The 24,333-nt window shown below is 39.7% G+C and overlaps 1 protein-coding gene and 1 long non-coding RNA gene across 5 annotated transcripts; one reads left to right on the top strand and one right to left on the bottom strand.

The window, feature by feature from the left end:
• Positions 1-3,088: 3,088 nt before the first annotated feature.
• On the bottom strand, positions 3,089-3,255 carry LOC140366205 (uncharacterized). The gene is made up of 2 exons (XR_011927872.1): positions 3,225-3,255; positions 3,089-3,191 (listed from the first exon to the last, which is right to left on the bottom strand). It is a non-coding gene; the product is annotated as an uncharacterized lncRNA (long non-coding RNA).
• A 1,617-nt stretch (positions 3,256-4,872) lies between these two features.
• LOC140365661 (complement factor H) lies at positions 4,873-10,995 on the top strand. 4 transcript variants are annotated; one of them, XM_072452211.1, is made up of 13 exons: positions 4,874-5,040; positions 5,513-5,698; positions 6,229-6,328; positions 6,542-6,615; positions 6,706-6,891; positions 7,552-7,611; positions 7,857-7,946; positions 8,085-8,150; positions 9,069-9,110; positions 9,182-9,223; positions 9,294-9,345; positions 9,791-9,866; positions 10,752-10,995. In XM_072452211.1, the coding sequence occupies exons 1-12, from the start codon at positions 4,959-4,961 to the stop codon at positions 9,846-9,848; spliced, it is 1,038 nt and encodes a 345-aa protein (XP_072308312.1). In that variant the 5' UTR covers positions 4,874-4,958; the 3' UTR covers positions 9,849-9,866; positions 10,752-10,995. The 4 variants fall into 4 exon arrangements, with proteins under 4 accessions (XP_072308313.1, XP_072308312.1, XP_072308314.1 ...); XM_072452212.1 differs by lacking the exon at positions 9,791-9,866 and having other exon boundaries at positions 4,873-5,040; XM_072452213.1 differs by lacking the exon at positions 7,857-7,946.
• The last annotated feature ends 13,338 nt before the right edge of the window (positions 10,996-24,333 follow it).

Raw genomic sequence — 24,333 nt, 5'->3', positions numbered from 1 at the left:
TCTCTAGGACTTTGTGTTGTCAATCTACTTTAATGAAACAGTATCTCAATGTAACTTATCACATGACAATCAGATGACGACCACTGAATCTTTTTCTGTATTATAGAAAAAGATTCAGTTGTCGTCATCTGGACTCTGTTTTTAGATAAACAAAACGTTTCCACTCTCATCCAAAAGTCATTCTCAATCTGCGAATCGAGTCAAAGTGAAGGAAACCAAAATGCTGGACAAAAGGGAAACAACCAAGAAGGAAAGATTTGTCTATCCCTTATGTCTCGGGACACAAATCCCTGTTTATTTTGAACCAGGCAACACTTTAAGACAAAAAACTGGTTCACCCTAAGGACAAGATGCTGACACTAAAACAATGTAGTTTATTCTATCTTAAACTGACCTGAAGGTTTAAGATTCAATCTTCCGGTCGTATATAGTAGTGTTTTGCAACCCTAGCGAGGGAGACGCCGGGACATTCTGATGGTAATCAGGTACTCAGTGAGGAGGGAGTGAAAGTCCGTTTACAATAGGATGTAGTTAGCCCATTACAGGGCTGTTATTAAACAGAGGGTCATTTAAGTGAAACTAAATACTCCCTTTATCAGGAGGTCCCGCCCGGAGGGCAGAGCCTGCTTAGAGTAGGATAAATATCTGAGTTACCAGACTCGATTCGCAGATTAAGAATGACTCTTGGATGAGAGTTGAAACTATTTTGTTTTTCTAAAAACAGAGTCCAGATGACGACAACTGAATCCTTCTCTACAATGGAACACTCCTGGATGAATGAGGAATCACACCGATTCATCTCATATGTCTTTAATACACTGCTGCAGTTATAGAATCCATATTATTTTGCATATTGCATACGCAATGGCCCTGACGTTGCCAGCATAAACCACAATTTCTGTGGAAGATTTCTGGTTGTCATGGCAGCCAAGTGCTTCTTACCGCAGAGTGCTTTGTAGATGTATTTCCAACAGTTTCTTGCAGCGTGCATCACTGGTGTATTAAAATCATCCTCGGGACCATTATTAGAGAGAAGCTTTTTAACTCACATTCTACCTCATATTGGCAGTGAATTATTGACAAACTATTATGATTTTGTTGTTATCACTGCATTTATAAATACCTTTTAATGTGTATTTTATTTAATGATGAATTATGTATTTCATTATAAATCACCTTACAATATCCAAACTGTCAGATATTACATTGGTTTGTCATCACTCATGCTCAAAACAACAATGGGAGGCCATTTACAAGTCACTGGTATCATAATCCTGATGACAAACTGTACTTCACTTAGCCACTAGATGTCAGTATTTACTCTTCTAACGAGTTATAAATAGGTCTAACACGCTGCAGTTTATATTGCTACCATTAATCTTTACAATGAACACAATGTTTTTATTGGGTATGTCATAAATCCCCTCATCAACCTTTTGATAGATGAAAAAAAAAAAGCCTGTCACAAATGAAATATACTGTGTGCACATAGTAAAGAAATGTGAACATGCGTCACGAGGTGCTTCACAGCTTTAGACACTAGTGTTTTGGGTCATATGATCGATGTAAGAGTCAGGTGAAATATGCAGGGAGGATTATTGGCAACATCTTTTCCCTTATTCTCAGCTTTGAAGAAATCCAGACGCATTCTTGGTGGGCTAAGAAAAGGATGTGGTATCAATCTTTCACTTTGACATAGTGTTTGTGAAGATAAGAAGAGTAGAGCATGTCGAAATAAGTCCTAAGATATGCTTTTGCTTTGGAAGATGCCAGAAAAGGACGCTGGGTCGTTTCGCCGATTAAATCTTTACAATTGGAGCCAGTGTTGGCCCCTGAACTTTGTCTTTCTTTTGTCATGTGTTTCTGTGTAAAGTTTCTCTGGCAACACAGGGCGGGGACCAGCAGAGGAATAATGGCTGGTGGATGGAGCATTACGCACTGGAACTCACCCCGGCGCGGATAGTCAGCCGCAAGTATCCATGACAACAAAACCCCGAAACTCCCCCCAAACTACTCTTTAACCCGCCATGGAAACCTGATGGAAACATAAGCACTTTCCTTCACTGGAGCAGGCTTTTTTATTATGCTGCTTTTACAACGACTTTGATTCTTGTGTCAGTGCATTAATATTCATGTCTGCACAGAAGGATTACCCCGTGACAACAGAAAAGGCTTCCCCCACAAGGGAACCCCCTGTTTCTGGTCTCCGCACGGACACGCCCATGTCATGTTCTGGGACAGGCCACTTATCGTGAGAATAACGTGCGCTCAGCTGAACAAACCGGCTTTACCACCGTATCCGGTGAAACCAATGACTTTCTGCAGTACAAAGCTGCGTCACACTGGTTTAATTGATGACTTTAATCACTATTGTCCCGCTCTATTTTCATTCGGATCGCCACGCTCCTTGCGCCGCCGTCAGTGAGTGGTGCGCCTGACGTCTGCGCTACTGCGTCCGGTCGATCCTTTCAAAATTAGATGTAGGGAATTTACAATGTTTTAGCGACATCATCTGACACAATGTTTTGTTGTCTGTCTCCCCTCTGTCCCTCCTGTGTGTCCCTCCTCTGTCCCTCCTCTGTCTCTCCTCTGTCCCTCCTGTGTGTCCCTCCTCTGTCCCTCCTCTGTCTCTCCTCTGTCTCTCCTCTGTCTCTCCTCTGTCTCTCCTCTGTCTCTCCTCTGTCCCTCCTGTGTGTCCCTCCTCTGTCCCTCCTCTGTCTCTCCTCTGTCTCTCCTCTGTCTCTCCTCTGTCCCTAGTGTGTGTCCCTCCTGTGTGTCCCTCCTCTGTCCCTCCTCTGTCTCTCCTCTGTCCCTCCTCTGTCTCTCCTCTGTCTCTCCTCTGTCCCTCCTCTGTCCCTCCTCTGTCGTCTCTCCTCTGTCCCTCCTCTGTCCCTCCTCTGTCCCTGTTTTGTCTCCAGGTTTTTATATATATATATATATATATATATATATATATATATATATATATATATATATATATATATATATATATATATAAAAAAACCTGGAGAAAGTTGTAAAAACTCAAAGATCAAGATACAGTTGACAGGGGAACAAGGTTTGTAATATGAATTATTGTAATATTGAACAGTTTCAAATGTTTATTTTACAAATGTATGGAAAACAGTTATGCTGATATAATGAGCTAGTAACAGTGATTATACGGACAAAATGGTAATTATTCTTTATTTCTTCTTGCCTAGCTCTGACGCTAGTTGAATGACACAGAATGGAAACAATAAAAACTCATTTAACCATCAGTTCTGGCCTTCTCATTTCTCCTGGACGCCACACTCAGCTCAGAGAATCCAACGTTTGAAATGTTGTTGTTGTTGTTGTTTTATGGCGGTTGGCATCCAAGTGTTGCATTACCGCCAGACTTTATTCCTCAGACTTTGTCGTAGTCCTCAGACTCTGTCGTAGTCCGTAAAAGTACTCCTTCCATTGCTTTGGTGTTACAAAGCCCATGAGGTCATGATATGTCTTTGCGACTAGAATAGTTGTTGTTGTTTCAGAGACCAACCGGCTTTATTCCAGGGAGACTCTTCTTCATCTTCCTCTCCTTCTTTGACGTTCGGTGCTTCCACCGTACAGCTTTATTCTTTAGGCTTCATTCTATAGGCTTTAATATGTCCACTGATGTCGCTGCTTGGTAGCCGTGCGTCTACGAGACTGGGCGAGGACAGGAGACCACCCCCAAATGTCTCTGTTCACCAATATAAAGCATGTGCAAAAAGAATGTTGTTTTGTGGCGGTTGGCATCCAGGTGTTGCATTGCCGCCAGACTTTATTGTATTATGGCTGTTGGATGGTCTCTGAAACAACAACTATTCTAGTCACAAAGACATATCATGACCTCATGGGCTTTGTAACACCAAAGCAATGGAAGGAGTACTTTTACGGACTACGACAGAGTCTGAGGACTACGACGACAGAGTCTGAGGACTACGACAAAGTCTGAGGAATAAAGTCTGGCGGTAATGCAACACTTGGATGCCAACCGCCATAAAACAACAACAACAACAACAACAACAATGTGTGTGCATTTGACTTGATCCCATGGGCCTTGAAGACGAAGAAGATGAAGATGAAGAAGAAGATCTTCTTCTTTGACGTTGAGAAGAATAAAGCCTAAAGAATAGAGTCTGAAGAATAAAGTCTGAAGAATAAAGTCTGAAGGAGGAAGAGGATGTTCTAACGTTCTTTGAACTCAAGAGCTTTGAAACACCAAAGCAATGGAAGAAGAACTTCTAAAGAATATAACAAAGTCTGAACAATAAAAGGATAAAGTCTAAGTCTAAGGAATAAAGTCTAACTACAGTAGGTGGTGGTAGTGTAAACACCAAAGAAGAAGAGCAACAAAGTCTGAGGAATAAAGTCTGGCGGTAATGCAACACTTGGATGCCAACCGCCATAAAACAACAACAACAACAACAAGAAGAGCAACAAAGCAATGGAAGGAGTACTTTTACGCACTACGACAGTCTGAGGACTACGAAAAGTCTGAGGAATAAAGTCTGGCGGTAATGCAACAATTGGATACCAAGCAGTCTGTGTGTGACGGTCGTGGACCTGCAGTGGTAAAAGTGATCCATAGCGACGAGTTGCATATCATTAGTGGTGAATTCTGCACTGTCCCAGAGGCTGTGGACGTGGATACTTTTTTTATTTTTATCTCTCAAAGGAGACGCATCAGAAAAAGTTTGAGAAGCTCTGCCTTTTAGAAATATCATTGTCACGCGTTTCTGATTTCTCCTGGTTGTTTTATTGTTAGATCCACTTCCTGTTTGCTCTGCACTCTTGGGTGAACTTGACAGTGTCTCCGGAGCGCGTCTCTTGTGGGAGGCTCCGGTGAAGTGCGTCCCTCCCTGCAGCACACACCGAGCTTTGCCTTCGTGGATCAGTTCAAGACGGACAGAGCTTTTGACAGGACACTTCTCCTTTGGCTGCGTTTGACAATGGACCTGTCACCGAGCGCACCTGCCAAACTGCGGATCAAATATCTGTGTTTGCTTTATCTTTTTGTTGCCAGGACACATGGTGAGTAACCTGCCATAAAACAATACTTCCAGGACAATTAACTGTTGAACTTTTCATTAAGGAACACATTATAGGCACAGTTTCAAGAGACTTTGGATTCTTTTACTGGATTAACGGACTTGAATAGTGTTTAAGTTTGAGGTTTCCACTGTATTTTAGATACAGCTATTGGAAGATTCAACCTGATGATGCCAGTATAAATATCAGACTTAGCGGAAACGGTTTTGGTTGAGTTGCAAGTGGAAACATTTTTGGCATATTGTCTATACTTATTCCAGATTTAGTTTCCACTTATTAGCTATAATTCTCTATCATCCGGCTCAAGTTGAATTGTAACAAACGTTTTCCTATAAAGTTCCCTGTGGCCTTTTTGAATTATTTATATTTATAGTATTTATTTATACCACATGTTGACAACCGCTTAATTTCATTCGTTGCTGTTTATTGACCGTGACTTCATCCTCGTTTCCAGGCGACTGTCCCAGACCTCAGTCAAAAGATAGGATCGTCCTCACCGATGAATCGCTTCTGACCAATGAATATCCAGACAACATTGAGATTACTTTGACATGTGCCAATGGATATTTTCAAGCCAGTGGATCTGGGACTATGAAGTGCACCGATGGAAAATGGGGCGCTCCGGATCTGACCTGCAAAAGTGAGTGCAACTTTAAAGAGGTAAAAGATGCTTGTGGGAAGTTCAACACTGCATGTTTTGTGTCAACAGGCAATAATGTAAGAAATAAACTACTTTTAAACTTTACCGTAACCTTACAACTTTACCCGCCTGTGCAAGTGGCTTTTTTATTTTTCACACATAAAAGTGGAGTTAGTTAAAAGTGGATATTCAGACACTTTTATGACAATCCATGTCTTTAAATGTAGTCTTTAGTTGAGGTTTAATTATCGGACAAATGTGAAATGTTTGTCACAAGATGTAATCACAAAAATGCAGTAATATTACCTTTTATAAATGTACAACATGATTTATGTATTTTTTTAAATGTATTTTGAATCGTACCTTTTTGTAGCATTTTCCCCCATAGACATTATTCAAATCTTGCATATCTTCAAAACCACATCCACGACAGGCTGCCCACCTCGATTACAAACAGTCCCACTCACCGGGAGAATGCTTTATATATTTGTACATTTTGTCATTCAAAACGGTCTAATCTATTTTGACAGAAAAAGATTGTGGAGCACCACCTCCACAGCCGTTCATGACGTACGACTTGAGCCAGGGCACTCTGTTTGGGGCTGTGGCAGTCGTCTCATGTGCCAGAGGGTGAGCTTTATTATTATGCACAGTTTCATTCTTATCTGAAGCCAGTGCTAAGGCCGTAAACCATTTCAGCTCATTTGCTTCATGGCTAGCAGCTTCTCACACACATAATACAAAGAAGATGTGCAGTGAGAGAACAGAAAATAGAAACGATAAATGAATGAATGAAAACGTGCAATTGTTGCACACATGGAAAATGCCTTGTTTGTTTTTCAGCTACATGCTCAATGGATTACGTCATAAAACCTGCTACAATGCTGGCTGGACGGGGAGAACCACCAAATGTGAAAGTAATTGCTGTTTTTGAAGTCTGAAACAAACTTCACACATACAAAATGTCTTTTATCAGGTTTTTAATACTTTTGTCTTTCCATCCTAAGTTGTAACTTGTGCTATGCCAGAGGCAATATCCAATGGCAGAAACTCATGGAACTCATCAGACAACGATCCAAAATATGGAGAATCCATATTGTATAAATGTGATGAAGGATACACAATGACTGGTAAAGACATGATCCAGTGCACAGAAGAGGGTGAATATGACCCCGCACCACCTCAGTGTCTCGGTAAGATTGTATAGACTTTATTCATTTTAAATATGTGTTAAAAAGCCATTCTCTTTATGTAGTTGTCATATCATTTTGAAACAAAATACAAACTTTGACATAATCCCACATAATCCCCCATCACTTTAATTACCGGTTATTTACTTTTACTTTGGATTTCACAAACACATTTGGAAGAGTTGGGCAAACAGAATGCTATTGTTTATAGTTTTGTCACTGAAGTTGAATTAAGTTGTAAATCTCTGCCACTTTGATTGCACCAAATCTAAATATGTTACATCGTTGTCCGCTTTGCATAAACAAAAGATTTCAAGTATATTTTCCATCCCTAATTGGAATACGTCAAAAACATGTGCTCCGCATATGTGAAGCTCCATGTATTAAGTGCAGCGCCTGGTTTGTCAAGTATCCTGTACTTGCTGTTATTCATTTGCCACTGCCAGTACTTGCTCTTCTGTAACAGGAATGTGTTACGTCGTCTTACATTTTAACACTTAAAATCTCTGTTGTCCATCTCTGTCTGTATTTGCTGTTATCAGACTAACGGTCACTCCATAACTCTTAGCGGTCATGTTGCATGTTAGATTAGCATGCACACTCTCAAAATGTCTTTTAACAATATGGAAAATGCAGAGGCAAACACAATCTGTTCATTTATAGGTCTCACTAAAGCGGATGTATTTACGCCACCAACTTCAACCACTACATCTCCAGCACAAGGTATACTTTCCACAGAAAACATCTTAGGCTCAATTTAAAAGGCTCTGCACATTTTAAATTGTGCTTTAAGATGAGTTTTCTTCATTGTCAAAAAGCAGTCCGTGAAATCCAGTCCTTATGTGTATTAATATTGTTCGATCTGATTGCTAAAGAACTCCATTGCGTTACCTCACTGCACAGAAAGACCAGTCATCTCAATAAAGACATGTAGAACTGAAAATGCTGGTTATTTCCAAATGTTCCAGAAACCTCCTCAACAGGCACAACAAGCTCAGGTCCCAGAGACAACACTCACACATCCAGCGCCACTTCAACTGTCTCACTGTTCGCACGAGGTACCACTGTGCAACTGCATGGACTCTTGCATGGACTGTAACACTTTATCATGGGCTCACTGTATACCAGGGAGAAGTACACCACACGCAAAGATAATATGTTGTATCTTGTAACACTGATTCCTGTTGTGTTCAAAGGTGAAGATATTTTGAGAGGTGCGGACAACACTACAACTACCATAATATCAACTAATTATTCTCAAGGTATCTCATTTCTAATGTGTTCACTACATTAACCTGAGCAATTGCATTTGTTTTTTTTTACCGTAGGGAGGTCAAAAGTATGGAAAATCAGACGCTAATCAATAGTATCAAAATGAGAAAGTATCGAAACAAAGAAAAAATGATATTAACGGGATAAAACTAACGGGATAAAACAAACAGAACAATTTCAAAACTATATTATAAGACCACAATGTTCAATAAACAAAAGTGCTATTCATTTATGTTGAGAATGTGTGGTATCCTATCAAGAATCGACTACATTACTTAGTATCAAGTTAGACATTTTAGTATCGTGACAACACTAGTTTATTGTATCAAAATATCCGTCTCAAAATACTAGACATTCCTAATCTTGGATCCAGTTTCCTCTTTGTCCCAGGATGTTGTTCATTACTTACTGTATTTTCGCACCAGCCAAAAAATGCATAATAGAGAAGAAAAAAACACAATAAGTCGCACTGGAGTATGAAATGCGGTTGCAAGTGTTAAAATAACAAACAAAATCGCATATAATTCACTCCGGAGTATAAGTATATAAGTATAAGCATAAGTCGCACCCCGGCCAAAACTATGAAAAAAGGTGCAACTCATAGTCCGGAAAATACGTGTTTTCTTAGTTGATGGATGTAAACACATGCTATATACAGGATTTGATATTTCCAAATTGCACAATGATGTATGGTTTGTATTCAAAGCAGTATCAGTCACAACTTGTTTGAACACTTCTTCTGAACGCTTCATGTTTCTAGAACGCTCCCTCCCTCTGAGCTCATGCGTCGCTTTAGTTCACAAGTTTGCACAAATCCGATGGTGAAATGTAGCTAAGCTTTGTCTGTATTTGTCGTGGTTTGTCTTCTGACTAAACTTAACCATAACCCTGAACATTTTGTCTTTCAGGAGATCAAAATAATGACATCATAGATACAAAAAAAGATGTTGGTGAGTTTAGTTGGAGCCTTCGATATCCAAACGTTGGCATGTTCTGTGAATGTGTCTGAACTGTTTTTCAGGATACGAGCCTGTAATCATCAGTGTGGTGTGCGTTACATTAGGTAATTTGGATAATTGACTAAAAGCTGAACAAAGCCAGAGTCTAACGTGAATGTTTTTTTTACTCTACAGTCGCATGTATAGCAGTATTTTTCCTTCACAAGTATCTTAACAAGAGAAAAGGGTAAGTGCCAACCTGATTACTGATTGCATGTTTTTGGTTTGTTATTTTTCGGTTATATAGATGAATTCCTTTTTTGCTTCTTTTAAACAAGAGTGAAGCTGGTGTGATGCTGCTCAATAATGCTAATAGTAACACAAAATAGCTGTGCAGAGTGAAAAACGTCGTTCTAGTCTCCATTTATGGAAATTGTATACTTTTGCCTCCTGGCTGGTGCCGAGATCCTTACTGGAAATCGTCTTTAAAACTTTGCCAGAAAATGATTTAGACAAATTTGAATCAGGGCCATAATGTAATCTAAAAATCTAAAAACAATCATAGTTTAAAAATATATATATATATTTATGTTTGTGTGTAAAATGGCCTCTATTAACCAAGCAAACAGATGTATTGTACCCATTTCAGCAGCACAATTGTAAAACATATTCCTTATTTGATGACACTGTAGCTCTTATGACACCAGAGAAGACCTGAAGCCGGAGTTATTACAGTTCCAAAATCTATAGTTTGGCCTCTACCTCCAGGTATCTGTCCTTTTCTGCCTGTTCCTTTGAAATCACGCCACATTGTACGCTAATGTTGTACAGCCATCAAGCCTAACATCATGACGAGTAAAGGCAGGGGTGGGCCATATGCGTTTTACATTTCCATTTAATCTCTATTCATAATTTCAGAACGCCTACCCACGCTCAGTATCTGTATGTTGCCTTTTTTTTTAGGTAGGGGGTTTATATTTAACTGTGAGTGGTTAAAAGAAACGGTGGATATTCACAAATGTATTAGATGTTGAATGTTCTGCATATGGGGGATACTCTGATGTGGTAAACACAAGCGGTCATAATGTTATGCTTGATTGCTCTTCTCTGCATCTCATCAAATCTCATTAAATCTCACCAAATGTTGTAAAAGCAGAGCACAGGTGCGCATCAATGAATGAAAATAGTGCTGAAACGTAGCACAGAGGGTTCAAACAAGCTCATTTTCCAGCGTTACTGTTACGTGAAGACCCTGCTCAAGGGGAGACAATAGGACAATGAGAAAACCAAAAGTGTTATATTCATTTTTGCCATTCAAGTCAATTCGATTTATTTTTATAACAGCAATTCCCTCGAGGGGCGACAGTGAAAAACAGATCAAACAATGTTCATAGGGACTTGGCAATGTCCCAGCAAAACACCACATTGTCCACCCCAAGCTCCTGCGGTGGTTGTAGTAGTGACAATGCCCAAAAGCCGTGCGTGTTGGCAGTCAATAATTTACGAATCAAAGTCAAAAGCGTCATCCATTGATTCCGCCGTGGTCAAAGAAAGCCTTATTCTCATTTATTGATGCAGACCTGCACCGTGAACGAGACCTTCATCCCTCTTGAGAAGTCAAAGCTGACGGTTGCTTCTTGTTATCTCCTTTAGCTCACCAAATGGAACGGCGCCTATCTGTTGAGGAGCATCTGTGACCTAGGAAGGATGTGCCCACAGACTGTAGCAGGGCGAACCCACTCCAACACTATTGCACTTGAACGAGGAGGTCGTCCGCCTGCTCGGGACATGAATGGAAGTGTACTGACCAAAAGCACCTTAGTAATAATCTATTTTATCAACACGTCTGTAAATAGTTGTTTGTACTGTATTTATAATAAACTGGAACCTTTATATTGCGTCATTTATTGTGCTCTACACTGGTTTTTATGTTTTGTAAGATATTCAGCTCAAAAACACACAGGAATGTTGGAATGATGCTGCACACGGTCCTGGAGAAACATCTTCATATACGTTTTCATTAATAGTTTTCTCGTTTCAAGAGAGGTGGAAGAAAAATATTTAAAAATGCCACCGCCTGTGCGTTGATTGGAGCGGGGAGGAGTGACTGAGAGCGTTGATTGGGGATGAGGAGCAGGTGTAGGGGCCATGACGCGGACGCCCCCCGTCCTTTTACCATCCTTCTTGGCCGGGAAAAACTGCATAACCTCTTGGGATAAGCGCAGAAACCTGGAAGAGTCCATGGTGAAGTGAGGGATCTGACTCTCACAGACGGACAGGCCACGCCCGCTTGAGTGCGATGATGGCGCTGGGGAGAGGGGTCCTTCCATGGAGGCCGACGCAGATTTAGGTTAGGTCTTCCAGGAGAACTTACGCAGGCTTCATTACTGACCTTTAGTGCTTAATGTTATTGTCCATTAATGTTTTGTGCTAGACTTGAACCCAAACCCAGACGTTTACAGGCACATTTTTGGAAATTCCATATGTATTGTTATGATGAGCCCTCGGTTTCTTAATTCATTCCTTTTTGTCCACAACTGACAGAAGGAAGTATTTCTTTTAAATATCTTTTTTAAAAACTGTAACCCTCCAATCAAACATGTCAAATTAGAGTCATTGTAAAAACCCATACGAGTGTCAATCAGCCCCTCCTCCAGACCAGCTTCACTGCTCATAATTACCAAAGGAAATCTTGGCAGAATTTAAAATCTGATAATCATCTGTGCAGAGTTTGATCACACTTCTAATTCGATTTAATCATACAGCAGAGGCCAAGACTACAGATGGTCAAGAGACGAGAGTCCAGCCACTTGTTTATACTCGTAAGGTCTCAGAAATGGGGCTCATTTTAGTTTTGGGGAAATAGTCCCTCATGTTAAGGGGTTAAAATATTGACTGAATAATGTTAAATAATGAATCATTGAATAATCGAGATCGCAAATCATTATTGAGTTATTCATTTTTGTCATTTTTGCCCACCTCTACTGCTTCCGGAGAGTAAACATGATTGTAAATGTGCTTTTATTCAATAATAAAGTTGTATTCTGCCTGTTAGAACAAACCAGTCAATTGGTGCATACTTAGTTGACACATGCCTTTTTTCTTTGACTTGAATTACTGAGATAAAGTGTACAATATTCCACATGGAAACCCCTACGACACACCAAAAGGTTTAAACAACACATAGTTTGAGAACCAGAGGCTGTGTGCCCTTTTAACGACTGCCAACATGAAAAGACCAATTCAGAAGGGACACAATGTGGTGAATTGACTTTGCAAACAGCAAAACATAAAGATACTATCGGCCACATTCTTCACATTCTTTCTGGCTTTTCATTATTGTCTGGGCCGTACATAGTGGCTACATTTAATAGGAAGCTTTTTTTCAGGGGGAAACAACATGCCATGCTTCACGAAACAATGGGAAGACATAAGAGAGGTTTAAAGATGCGGTCTCAAGTTTGCAAAACACTAAGAGGAAGTTGTCGTGAGTCGAATAGATTTATCTATTTTAATTCAAAGTCTAGAAAATGTCCACAATGACATATGGGCATTTCTCCGTTTTGTTGTGGCTCCTTTAAATCACTATTACACACCATTTTAAGAAACAAAACGGTGTGGGTTTTGTGACTTCACACTTTGGCAGAGGCCTACGCTCCCACTATTTTGCAGCCTGTGCCACATTAAAGCCGGTCTGCGTTCCCCTGTAGAGAAATGTGTGGTGTGATGGCAGCAGACAGGTCATCCTCCTGCTGGCACAGACTAATAGGATAAAGTACAAAGGCGGTTATTACAGTGCAGTTTCTGTGCCGTACTGTTAGCAGCTTAATCAAAGGAACACATCTCACTTCCCGCCAGAAGCTTATGGCTGATCATTACTGGTGGCTTTGTACCACTGAACACTCATTGTTTGCCTTGTTTTTAATTAAAGGCTGTAATGACATAAGGTATTGAAAACAAGCAGGTGATTCAGAGGAATGTTAAAGGCGCAATATGTAGCTTGTCTGCTTGAAGACAGTGTTGCTCTGCCTGGAATGTTTCACACTCTGGCATTCACTTGTATTTGTGCGTTTTAAGTTGGTAAAAAACAAAACATGAGTAAATCTAAGTTGGCCTCTCCATGGAGATTTAAACATTTGATGCCACACTCTGGAACATTTCAGGCAAAGCTAAAGCATCTCCATCAGAAACTAAAAGTACTGCAATGGTGCGGTAGTAGTAATTGAGGTGCAGTTGTAGTAATGGATTTCAGCCCCAGTTAGTTAGTTCATTTTACTGTGGCTACGTGTTTACTTTCTACTTCTTTACATGTTTTAAAAGGACTCAGAAGTACTTTGCATATGGTTTGTGGGGTTATTTTAATGCATTCATGTTGACATCTTGACTTAAGGGTTTGAATTCCAGTCTCAGCTTTGAGCAAACAGGAAAAAAAAAACTATTCTTTATCAAGATCACCACTTTTTTGTCTAGAAGTAAAATGTTACTTCAATACTTTCCCGGTGACTTGAGTAACCCCTTTGTTCCTGAATCTGTACTTTTACTTTTCTGTAACAACATGCAGCACTTCTTCCACCACAGTGTTTGATCTCAATGTGGTTTACACTAAATGGCAGTAGAATACTTTAAGTGTGGTAAACCTCAACTTTAGAATGACATTTTCCCGTCAAACCTGGCATCGGGATCTTAACAGGAAACAGCCATATCTTCCTCACTACAGTCACTCATCTTCATTTGTTGGACACACAGCACAGCAAGTCCGATCAAGGGAGGGCTTTTCTCACAACCCAGGCCACACTGCTGCTGTGTCCATCTGCCCACTGCGGTTGACCCCTCTCAACAAAGACCCTTCTTCTCCGTCACTTGAAATGCGTTCTCGCTCATTCCCATGGCTTCACGTACACCAACATGTTAGGAGCTGGTCATCAAAGCCATAGATGATAACACTGCTTACAGACGGAATGTATCAGTATCGCAAAACGTTTAGATTTACTCGCTCTGGATATGAGCTCAGTCCAGGAAAAGGAACAGATAAACTAGATTTTGACAGTAGGATTCATCCCCTTTCCTTGAATTGAATAAATAAAGGGAAAAAAAGGGATTTTCCAAACTAGGGGCAAAGTGTGGCATGACAGTGTGGACAGCAACAAAGTAGTATTTAGGGAACTGAGACAGACGTGTTCCTGATCTCACATGTTTTCCATTGTCTGTGTCCTGTTTTGAAGGAAGACAGTTTGAGGTGTTGATTTGCTTTATGAGACATGAAAGGTGGTTTTGTGCTCTGCAATAGGCACAGTACATGCATGATTAGAGATGTAACAGCGTGAGGAGTTGTGTTATGGTTAGTTTTTGGTAGTAAAATCTGGGTGTTTAGGCAATATGTTTCGTCTGTAAAAGAAAAGTGTTGGCCTTTACGTCTCGCGTGATTTAAGTGGAAGATTAAACTGGAAACAGCAACAGAATATTGTTCAATGTGTTTCTGCATCCCTGATTTGTGAATGTCTACACTCAAAGGAGACTGGCAGTCATTGAAAGCTCTCAAAGCTTCATCTTCAATCCCTAAATAAACAAAAACATTCACAAATGATTTGAAGTAAATCTTATCAGAAACACCCTGTAGTCATGTATGATCATGTATGAAATAATCACTTTGTTGCATGGCTGCCAAACACGTGTTTTCAGTTACTTAGCCTGTCTTGTGTACATTATAAATAGTTGTATAAATGACTTTATGTGTCAGAGAACTATATCCTACTGCAATGCAACTTCCAATAAACCGGGGCGTTCACTGTATATGCTGGCCAGGGCCTTGTCCAAAAGTACACACAACTCCAAAATTGCCCTTTCTTTTCACTGTTTAAAGTATTGGTAATAGCACATTCCTGAGTCTGAAATGCCATGTGGTACCATTTCATTTAACAACTGCCATATTTGATCAAGTACTTTCTCATAAATGTACTGTAGTGGTTTTCAACTTGAAAACTTTAACCTGTTCTTAAATATGTTGTTTTCTTTGTGAATCATCCAGTTCAAGGTTTAACTATTACAACAGAATGATTCTCAACACATTACGTCAGCCAATTTTTCATTCACAAAATGTGCAGCGAGTGAATGAATGTACCAGAAATATATAATACAGCAATGATTATGTTAATACTCCCTTAGATCCCTTAATGTTTCTCAAGACTGTGATAGATAAGGGGAGGAACTGAACACTTAGTTACACAGACAAGGTGTAAAAGCTTCCCAGGGCCTTGAGAGTGGCAGCCGTTAAGTGTTAATGGCACCAGTGGCCGAGTGCCAATAAAGTTAATGTTTTACATGCTGTTGACTGTACACATTCTTCAAGAATTGTGCTTCCTGTGTATCAAGTGAACACGATGGAAGCTCTTTCTTACCCCTTAGAAACATTGTTAGTTGGCTGTGATCAAGAGACTTTTGGGCCTGTAGGACTCCTCCAGACCAGACAATGTAGCTGTCAGAATTCCTCAAACACATCCAAGTCACAATGTGGCTCTGAGTATTGCAAATCTATCCCACAATCACAATTACTTCTATACTGCCAAAATAAACCCGTAGAGAAAGCATAGACCTAATACATTTAATTAAAAAACGTCTATAGAATGGATTATAAATGTGGCTCCAGATTGTCAGTGGCAGAATGAGAGCACATATTCTGAGCTAGGGATGTCAAGATTATTCAGGTCACAATATACTATTATTGTAATAACCAGAAAATAATAATCCTGACAAGTATTTTTTGTTCAATATATAGCCCATAAAAAATAAATATATTATCTGGCTGTTTAATGTTATTTTGTCTTTCAGAAGGTTCAGTTTTGTAAAGCCAGTCACAAACTAGAGGAATAGTAACATGTTAGCCAACGGGCATATTTGATATTGTGATATCCCTATTCTGAACAGAAATGTATTAATTGCATTTCCAATTAGGTGTTTGTAATTGAATAGCGTAATAATTGAAATGCTGATTGTAATTTGGAGGAAGTGCACAGCCTCACTGCTGATGGGTCCTCCTGAACACTCTCTGCCCAACAGACTGGCGCATATGACTCAGATGATATAGTTTGTGACTTTACCACCATGACTAAACAGCCACATATGCTGAGGTCTAAGGAAACCTTCAGAGGCTTTGTGTGAATGTGCCCGTCACTGTTGCCACATGAGCGCCTGCAAGAGAAAATCAATGATTATGTTGTGATTACAGCGCCACTGGGCACTCCCAGTGAGTCAGTTCTTCTGAAATGAGGCGCTGAATCTCTTGGTTTTGTTGATATGACAACTGACCGTGTTTACAATGCATTACCAGTTCAGAGATATGTTCATGTAGGAGTGATAAACACCTTTATCTGTATTCACTTTGGAAAGAAGTCATCACTGCACAGACAAGTAAATACTTTAATTTTTATTTCCTTTTTTTCAAAACTTTACAGCATAATAATATAATCTTTGAGTTTTCCTCTCCCCAGATTAAATAATGAGGGCGTTTCCTTTCTACAGCACATTAACCAACTCTCACAACATTCATTCACAAATGACCTAGATTAACAAACCTAGGTTAATCGAACTTCAATTGAAATCTACTGGATGACCGAAAACGTCCCCTGCATTTATAACATAAAATGCAACAACATAATTTTTTTTTAATTATTGTTCAGGTGGATGATATTTTTGTGGCCAAACATCTTTCACTGTTGTGTTCAAACACCAGGAGGGGAACACTAATTAAAGACTGGATGACATTTAAAGCTGTAGTAACCTATGTTTAAACCTTTTATGAATCTATAATTACTTCACATGCCCTGGGGCTTGAAGCAGGTGGCCGCTTTTCAGCATTCAACGACAAATACTCCAGACTCAAGGGGAGGAGTTTGAGTTGGGAAATGCAATACACTGAAGAGTAGGAGAATATGCATATGTGGACTTGATTTACTGGACTGTGACAACTGTAACCAACAACAAAAAGTAAAAACTGAAATACCTCATTCAACATGACATCAAGATTTGAGACTTCTTAAGAGAACAACCACTAAGTAGTGTTAACTTTGGTTCAAATTCATTCATCTTAATTAATACTTTGTAGTAATTTATTGTAGTTCACAGAATGTTAATGAGGTTCAGCCATGAGCACTGTGAAGGCCAAGTGTGCTGACAGTTTGGCCTTTATGCTAATTCCCCGCCCTTTGCTCAGTAAAGCCGGGTGTAATTAAGTGTGACTCGAACAGCTAGGTAAGTATTAAACTATTACACGCTCTAAAATAATCACACTGTCAAAAATGGTGCAGAAAGGTGACAAGCTGCAATTAGAATAGGTTCACAGGGCTTAATTGGCACCAGCCTTCGCCGTTTTCTCCTTCACATCTTTGACAGTAAAAGAATGTTATGTTACTATTAATATCCCAAAAAGCAGGGGTCTTTATCCACTCAACTTCCTCACAGCAGAGAGGTGAGTGTCTCATTGTTCCTCCAAAGCGTTATCCATCTATCTGGCAGTGTGTGAGAGCCATCTAGTGGTACGATTCGGTAATGGCGGGGATATTTTTGTCTGTTGATATTCCTTCACATTGTAACCGATTTCAAATGGTGCTAGACATGATGACAACTCTGAACACCAGAGGAAAACGGTCAGCCTTGGTCAGGGGGTGATCCACTGGAACATTGTGTGGAGTATTACAGCTCCCAGTGTGTGCGGTTCAGAAGATTGGTCCCACTCAAGAACACCGATTTCAAATGGTGCTAGATGGATAGTGTACTCTAAAACACCATCTGAAACCGGTTCCCTGGGGAGGATGAGATGAGATCTCCCAGCCATGGATATGTCTCCATCTGCAAGTAGAGCAACAAAATATTGTGTGCAATGTCTCAAATATATTTGAGGATGAGCAGTACGAAGGTGAATAATTAAGTATTTTTCACTCTATTGAATCTGTATTTACAATATTGATATGATGTCAATAAGAACACTCACTTTGTATTTAACAGCCAGAGTGGCAACAATAATTTATTTAAACGTCAGAGCTATTTGTGGGGCTGGCATTAAGGCTGGGTCACCATCACACTGTGGCCCTGCTGATGGGAAAAGGTGACGTAGCACTATAATCCATTGCTTCTGACTCAACTGTCTTTTAGGGACAATTTAAATGTTACATGTACAATGTTCCTAATCTGCTTCTCCTCTTGATAAAAAACACTTTAGACAAACAATCAGTGACTTGGTCACAAAACATAAACACAGTCACAATTCACAAATAAAAACAATTGTCACAAATAAGAGAGGCCGGCTCACAACTGTGTCACAGTCCAAACCCATGGGCTTGTTAAGCTCAAGGCCAGTGATGCTGTGTCACTTCAGGGTAACAGGAAGGGGCGGAGCTCTGAGCATGTGTGCACAAGTTGTAGGTGCTAATAAATCCTCTTAAAGATTAGAGACACTAATTCACCAACTAAAACAGGACAACTCACACTTTTAAATGGTTTCATTTAAATTATGTATAATGACATTTATAAAATCTAAATTGTAAAATATTATTGTAAGTACGTTTTAAATGGTTTGATTTAAAATGATATATATAATCATTTTTTTATGATAACATTTTTTTCTTTTATCTCTTCTTTTTATCTAATTTAATCTAATTCTTTAACATTAGCAAAGCCCTAAAAATGTTTTGCTTTTTTTGCTATTTTTACTACTATTACCGGGGGGAAAGCATTAAAAAGGACATGGAATCGCAGCTGCAGTAACTGGTGGCACACTACCAAAGCAACACTTAGACTTTTGTTTATTGTTATGCAATCCAATTGATATATCTCTGTGTAGACTATTATAAAACTAATATAGTACAACTGTCTCCTCTTTGTCACATGTTCGATTGTGGGTTGTAATGATACCTGCAAATGAATGCTGCCTTACACTTGTCTATTAATACATCATCATCCTGAAACACCGGCGGTGCTCACAGTTAAATTTAGCAACGTCAACTCTTAGCTCTGTGCCACCTCCTGCGCCTTAATCTCTGTGTAGGAGGTTTGAAAAAGGCAACGGGTTGGGATTCCTATTGCTATATACAGTTGTCCATAGCAACAATCTAGAAATGTGTGTATGTATGTGTGTATGTATATATATATATATAATACACATACACATACATACACACACACACACCTGGGCAACATGCAAACTCGAGAGTGCTAACCGCTGCACTACCTGTAGGGGTAACACTTTACCACATATTAATGGCTAACTAACAATAATCATTATTATTAGTTTGTATGAACTGGAACAATGCACATTAATGATAAATGTGCCAGTATTAGCTTTACAGCTAGTTTCCAACTGTAATTCCAGGTGCAAAATGCCAGCATTATAAAAAACGTACATTTACATGATACAGAATGTAATATAGAATAAAATTCATCCTAAGAGATCAATTAGACGTTTGTAAAAATATTTATTCATTTTAACTTTTCTGATGGAGTCTACAACCTGCTTGTCTCTATGGTGATTAATGGGTTTCAGCTTCCTGTTAGTCATGGAAGCTTATTATTAGCAATGGAGGCTATAGTACAAAAACATTTACATTAATGAGCATTAATAAGTGTTTTAAAAATGTTGACTAAAAGCTGACACATGATTCATATTATTCTGAAGCTTAAAAGGGACAAATTGTAAAAGGCCTCTTCTATTTGTTTGACTCAGACAGCGCCCCTCCCTGAAACATGGACAAATTACGATTGAGGTCATGTTTCCTTGTTTTGTAACTAGGCCACTTCCACGGACACAATTAACACTTTCCACAGACGAGGATAGATAAATGTAAGCACTTTGAAGATCCCTAAAAAACTGATTGCAAATATAATCTTTAACTTTGGTTTATATTAAAACCACTAGTTTTAGAAAATAGCTCTTGCACTTTGCATTTACTTTGGATGCGTTTCTGCCGTGATAACACTGTGAGGAATCAAGTTTCTGAGCACAAATAATTCAAGTACTTTCTTCTCTTCAGTTGTGGAAAGTAATGAGATACATTTACTCAAAACAATCACTAAATCAGCAGTTACCAATTTACTTTTTTTGTGGAAGTCGTCAGCTGTCATGTATAGATTCATATCGAAATAATCATGTCTTATTCTCTACTCTTACTTTTTGGCTGGTTCGTGTGGCTCTCTCCCTTTCCAAGTCGGCCCAGTGATTGAATAATGACGTGTGTTGCTGACTCACCTGATGACTGAACACATTTTGCAGACAGGAAGTAACTTTCCCTTTCTGGTGTGAGTCCACTTCTGACCTCCAGGGGATGAGCTGGCTCTTCTCCCCTCCTCAGCAGGTGAACGATGAAGGGCTCAGCAGCGCCCCCACCAGGCTGGTCCCTGCTCTGGGGCCAGGCTATCAACAGTTACAGAGGCATGATATTAGACGTGGATTGAAATGGGGTTTTCAGATCATGGTATCAGAAGATTATTCATCTTTCCCCTTTTTCATGGATGTGTCCGTGTGGCATATATCATAAAAGCAACATTATATTAGTGCCATACCCTGCATGAGCAACAACTGTTGCTTAAATCGAAATTATATTAGACAACGATAGAAGGCAGAAATAATCAAAGTTATACCATCAGTATGAATATAATATACAGATAAGTATAAATCTGCTGAAAACATTTGACTTGGTAAACATTTGAGCCTGGCCCTGAATAAAAAATAGGACAAGTCTTATGGAAGTTTGTGGAAGTAAGTTAAGTACGTTTTTTTTTAATTCACCACAAAATGTATATCCACCATCGTAGTGACCAAAGTAAACAGTTTTGTAACAGTTCAACAGCGCCCCCTGTCGTCAAGGCAACACTTGTTTTCATCAAATCAAGTGCGCACTACAAAACTAGACTTTAGTATCGAGACGCTCGTCAGTGACGCAGCAGATGTTGTTCGATACCTGAAACATTAGGCCACACAAGCTGCGTCACACTCGCCAGCGCGTCCACTCTTCCTCCACGGCGACACAAAACAACGTATGTCCTCTGAATGTACACAACACGCAGCACTTGGAACACTGCGCGTTGTGGTCCTGCGCGTAAAACAGACCCGGCGCGGAGATTTCTTTTTTACAGTCAATATGAAACTGCGTAACACGGTCCTCTCCTACAACAAGGATTACGCACTATCCACCTCTTGCGCAGCATCCTATTCCTAGCTCTCCCTCCGCGACAGCCCCGCGCTTTGTTTACATGTCATCCTTACACATTTCAACCGCCCGAATGCAAAGATTTGACGCCAGAAACAACAGCAGAATGTCGCCAACAAGCCGCGCGTCGCTCGTTCCGCCGCGGAAATTCCCTCCAGATTCGAGTGGCTACGCGGTCCTTCTCGCTGACGCAGTTGCATTTACCTGTTGTCACGCTGATGATGAAACAGCTCCCGGTAAACACAGCCCGTTGTCGCCGCTTACGTAACTTTTCTATCCTTTATTGGTTCTGCGCACACTTTTTTAACCTCTCTGGCGCTGTCCTTACCGTTTCGTGCAGCCTGGCTATGAATTACACAGTGGTATTCTCTACGCAACATACGCAGGTTACTCTTCCTGTGGCGTATTCAAAAGTCACTACTTACGCGTTAGCTCCGGGGACGCCTGCGGTACTTTCAGGTTGGTCTTGTTCATGTCCCGGCTTTTCCAGCAGGCGAGGTGTTTCTCCTGCTATTATCAATCTCAGAGCCACGTTTGTCACTGTGTATATCTCACTGATTTTCCATAGCGCAACACGGTCGCCCCGCCCCTGACACTCCCCCGGACGCTGGTTGGTCAGAACAAAGGCGAGCGTTTCCTCATCTCCCGAATCACATGTGGCTGACGCATGTTTACAAACATCGGTGAGATCACATGGTCACGAGCCTTTACCGTAAACTGCGTCATACTGACGCATCTTGCAGATGTGGCCCATAATGTGTCCCCGCGAGGCACGGGAGTTTAGCCGTGGAAAATAAACATCAGGATACACGATGAAATATGGATGGTGGGGACGGCTTTGGCGTTATCCAGTTGATTTTAAAAGTTACATTAACTTTAGGCACAAACAATTCATTTCGCCAAGGAGTAAAGAGTGGTCTTCTTGGCTATTTTTACTAGGGAGTGTCTACAGGCGCGGCCGAAACTGCTAGGCTATTTTGTGCCGCTGCTCCTGAAACTGCTGGGTTAAATTTTGAGTTTTTAGATTCAAATTGTTTATTTGTTTTCCACGTTTACAGAAAGCGGGATGCATGCATTGTATATTTGCATATTTGAATTGCCTGCTCATTGTTTTGTAGGTGTAACTCATGACAAAGCAAAAACTGCAGTGACATTTGGTTACAGCAGATGGTGATATTTCAAGTAGAACCAAAAGAAGGCACCATTTAAATCCCAGGAACATCTTTGTTGCCCCTATAATTGAGCTCATGCTCTAGTTTCTCAGGGTAATATAAAATAGGTGGTACATAATATGTTTGATGCATAACTGGTGCTGCAGCACAGCACGATCTGTCTTTACTCAGAAGGCCACACCTCCACACGTTTTCCTGTAAATCCCTTCTTCTGAAGACAAACTGTTCCAGCACAAGAAAAAAACACAATCACCGGGGTTTAGTCATCGTATTCTCCTCCAACTCCAGATGAGGTCATCACTTCTCATCTCCATTAAGAACAATTGAACTGACTATATATCGCCACTAGAGGGAGACACAATATAACGTCAACGTAGGTAGTGCGCGGCAGACTCTTATTTAATCTCCACCTTGATTATATCTGGTATTATACTTTGTGAATGGCATGTATGATCAATGATCATATTGTTATTTGCATATTTTAAATAGCTTGAAATCAATCATGTGCATAGCCAACAAAATGTTGCTCTGCAAAGTAAAATGTTGTTTGTCGGCTGGCATAATGACAATATCTGAGTCACTTATCAGAATCAGATTACTTTCATTAACTTTAAAGGGGATATTATTTTTGTTACAGAAATACAGCTGACCTGCAGCCGAAATAGAATTTCAAAAATAAGGAAACTAAAATTTATCAATAAATACTGACCATGAAGTTCAAACTAATTATTAAAAGAGGTGCAAGGTTCTGTTACTTAAACCATTTTCATTCACCTGTTGCTGTCTAACATAGTATCAGAATGTTCCTTAAACTGTATTTTCTTGGCAGCCTGGTTGAAGGGCGTGTACCGGTACATGATATCTGTGTTTATGGTTGGAGGTGTAATCCTCTGATATGTCTCTGGTCATTGTGGAGTTGTTATCAGTCGACCGCGTGCTGACCTCTGTAGGGCTGTGTCTGTCTTGGATCCAGAACTATTCTCCCTCTACATTCATATGTATTGGAGAAGTGTATATTCTTGGCTGGCCAGTGTCTGTCCATCCTTCACTAAATACAGAGCTCTCTGTGCACAAAAAACCAACATGCCGCTTAAAGAGGAATGACACACATACTATGGCTTAGCTTTCACAAATACTCTGGATGTTTTCGAATGGATCAATGTTTTATTTAATGAACATAAAGTGATTGGTCAAATTCAGTGGAAATATTATCTAAATGGGGTTTCAGCTTCCTGTTTAGAGGCAACATTTTGAGGACTTTCCCTCATTCAAAAGATTCTGAACTAGTGACATTGTGTGTATGTAATTGTGTAATTTTGTAAATGTGTAAAATTTACACAATACAAGTGTTTATTTTATTCATTTATTAACCTTTGTTTTACCAGGTGAGAACACATTGCGATCGAGACTTGTATCAAGGCTGACCTGGGACAAAGTAAAAAATATGACAGCACACGAATCATGAAAACATTTACCCAATTTAGAGACATTCAAGAACAAACAAAACAATAATAACAGCTCCAGCCGTAGTAATGTTGAAACGAATGATCCTTATTCCAACAGATTAATTTTATTTAGGATTCTTTTTTACATGTGGATATTGACAAGATAGTACTTCTAAACGTAAATAAGCCACACATTTGTCTCACCAATGCACAAATCTACTTTCAGGCAAACAAATTGAGAGAATTTAACCAATTGTGTTCAATAATTAACCACGTAAAAACATACAGTAATGTCCCTCTATGTAGAAAGTTATTGTGTATTATTTGGCTTTAAAGTTAAACACATCAAACTTAAAGATCTATTTGCCTCATTCACTGACGATCAATTGTGAGTTTCTACATTCAAGAGATGTATTGACACCTT

The sequence above is a fragment of the Eucyclogobius newberryi genome, unplaced genomic scaffold (genome assembly GCF_026437365.1).
Source record: "Eucyclogobius newberryi isolate DKJ021-1_F unplaced genomic scaffold, fEucNew1.0.hap1 SCAF_19, whole genome shotgun sequence".
Classification (NCBI taxonomy): domain Eukaryota; kingdom Metazoa; phylum Chordata; class Actinopteri; order Gobiiformes; family Gobiidae; genus Eucyclogobius; species Eucyclogobius newberryi.
This window is presented reverse-complemented; position numbering and strand designations above follow the sequence as displayed.

What these genes read in the sequence shown, in the direction of transcription:
- LOC140365661 (XM_072452211.1), top strand. Translation starts at nt 4,959, where the DNA reads ATGGACCTGTCACCGAGCGCACCTGCCAAACTGCGGATCAAATATCTG. An exon ending in TCCGGATCTGACCTGCAAAA is followed by an intron (nt 5,699 to 6,228) that starts GTGAGTGCAACT and finishes CTATTTTGACAG; the next exon opens with AAAAAGATTGTGGAGCACCA. An exon ending in GTCGTCTCATGTGCCAGAGG is followed by an intron (nt 6,329 to 6,541) that starts GTGAGCTTTATT and finishes TTTGTTTTTCAG; the next exon opens with CTACATGCTCAATGGATTAC.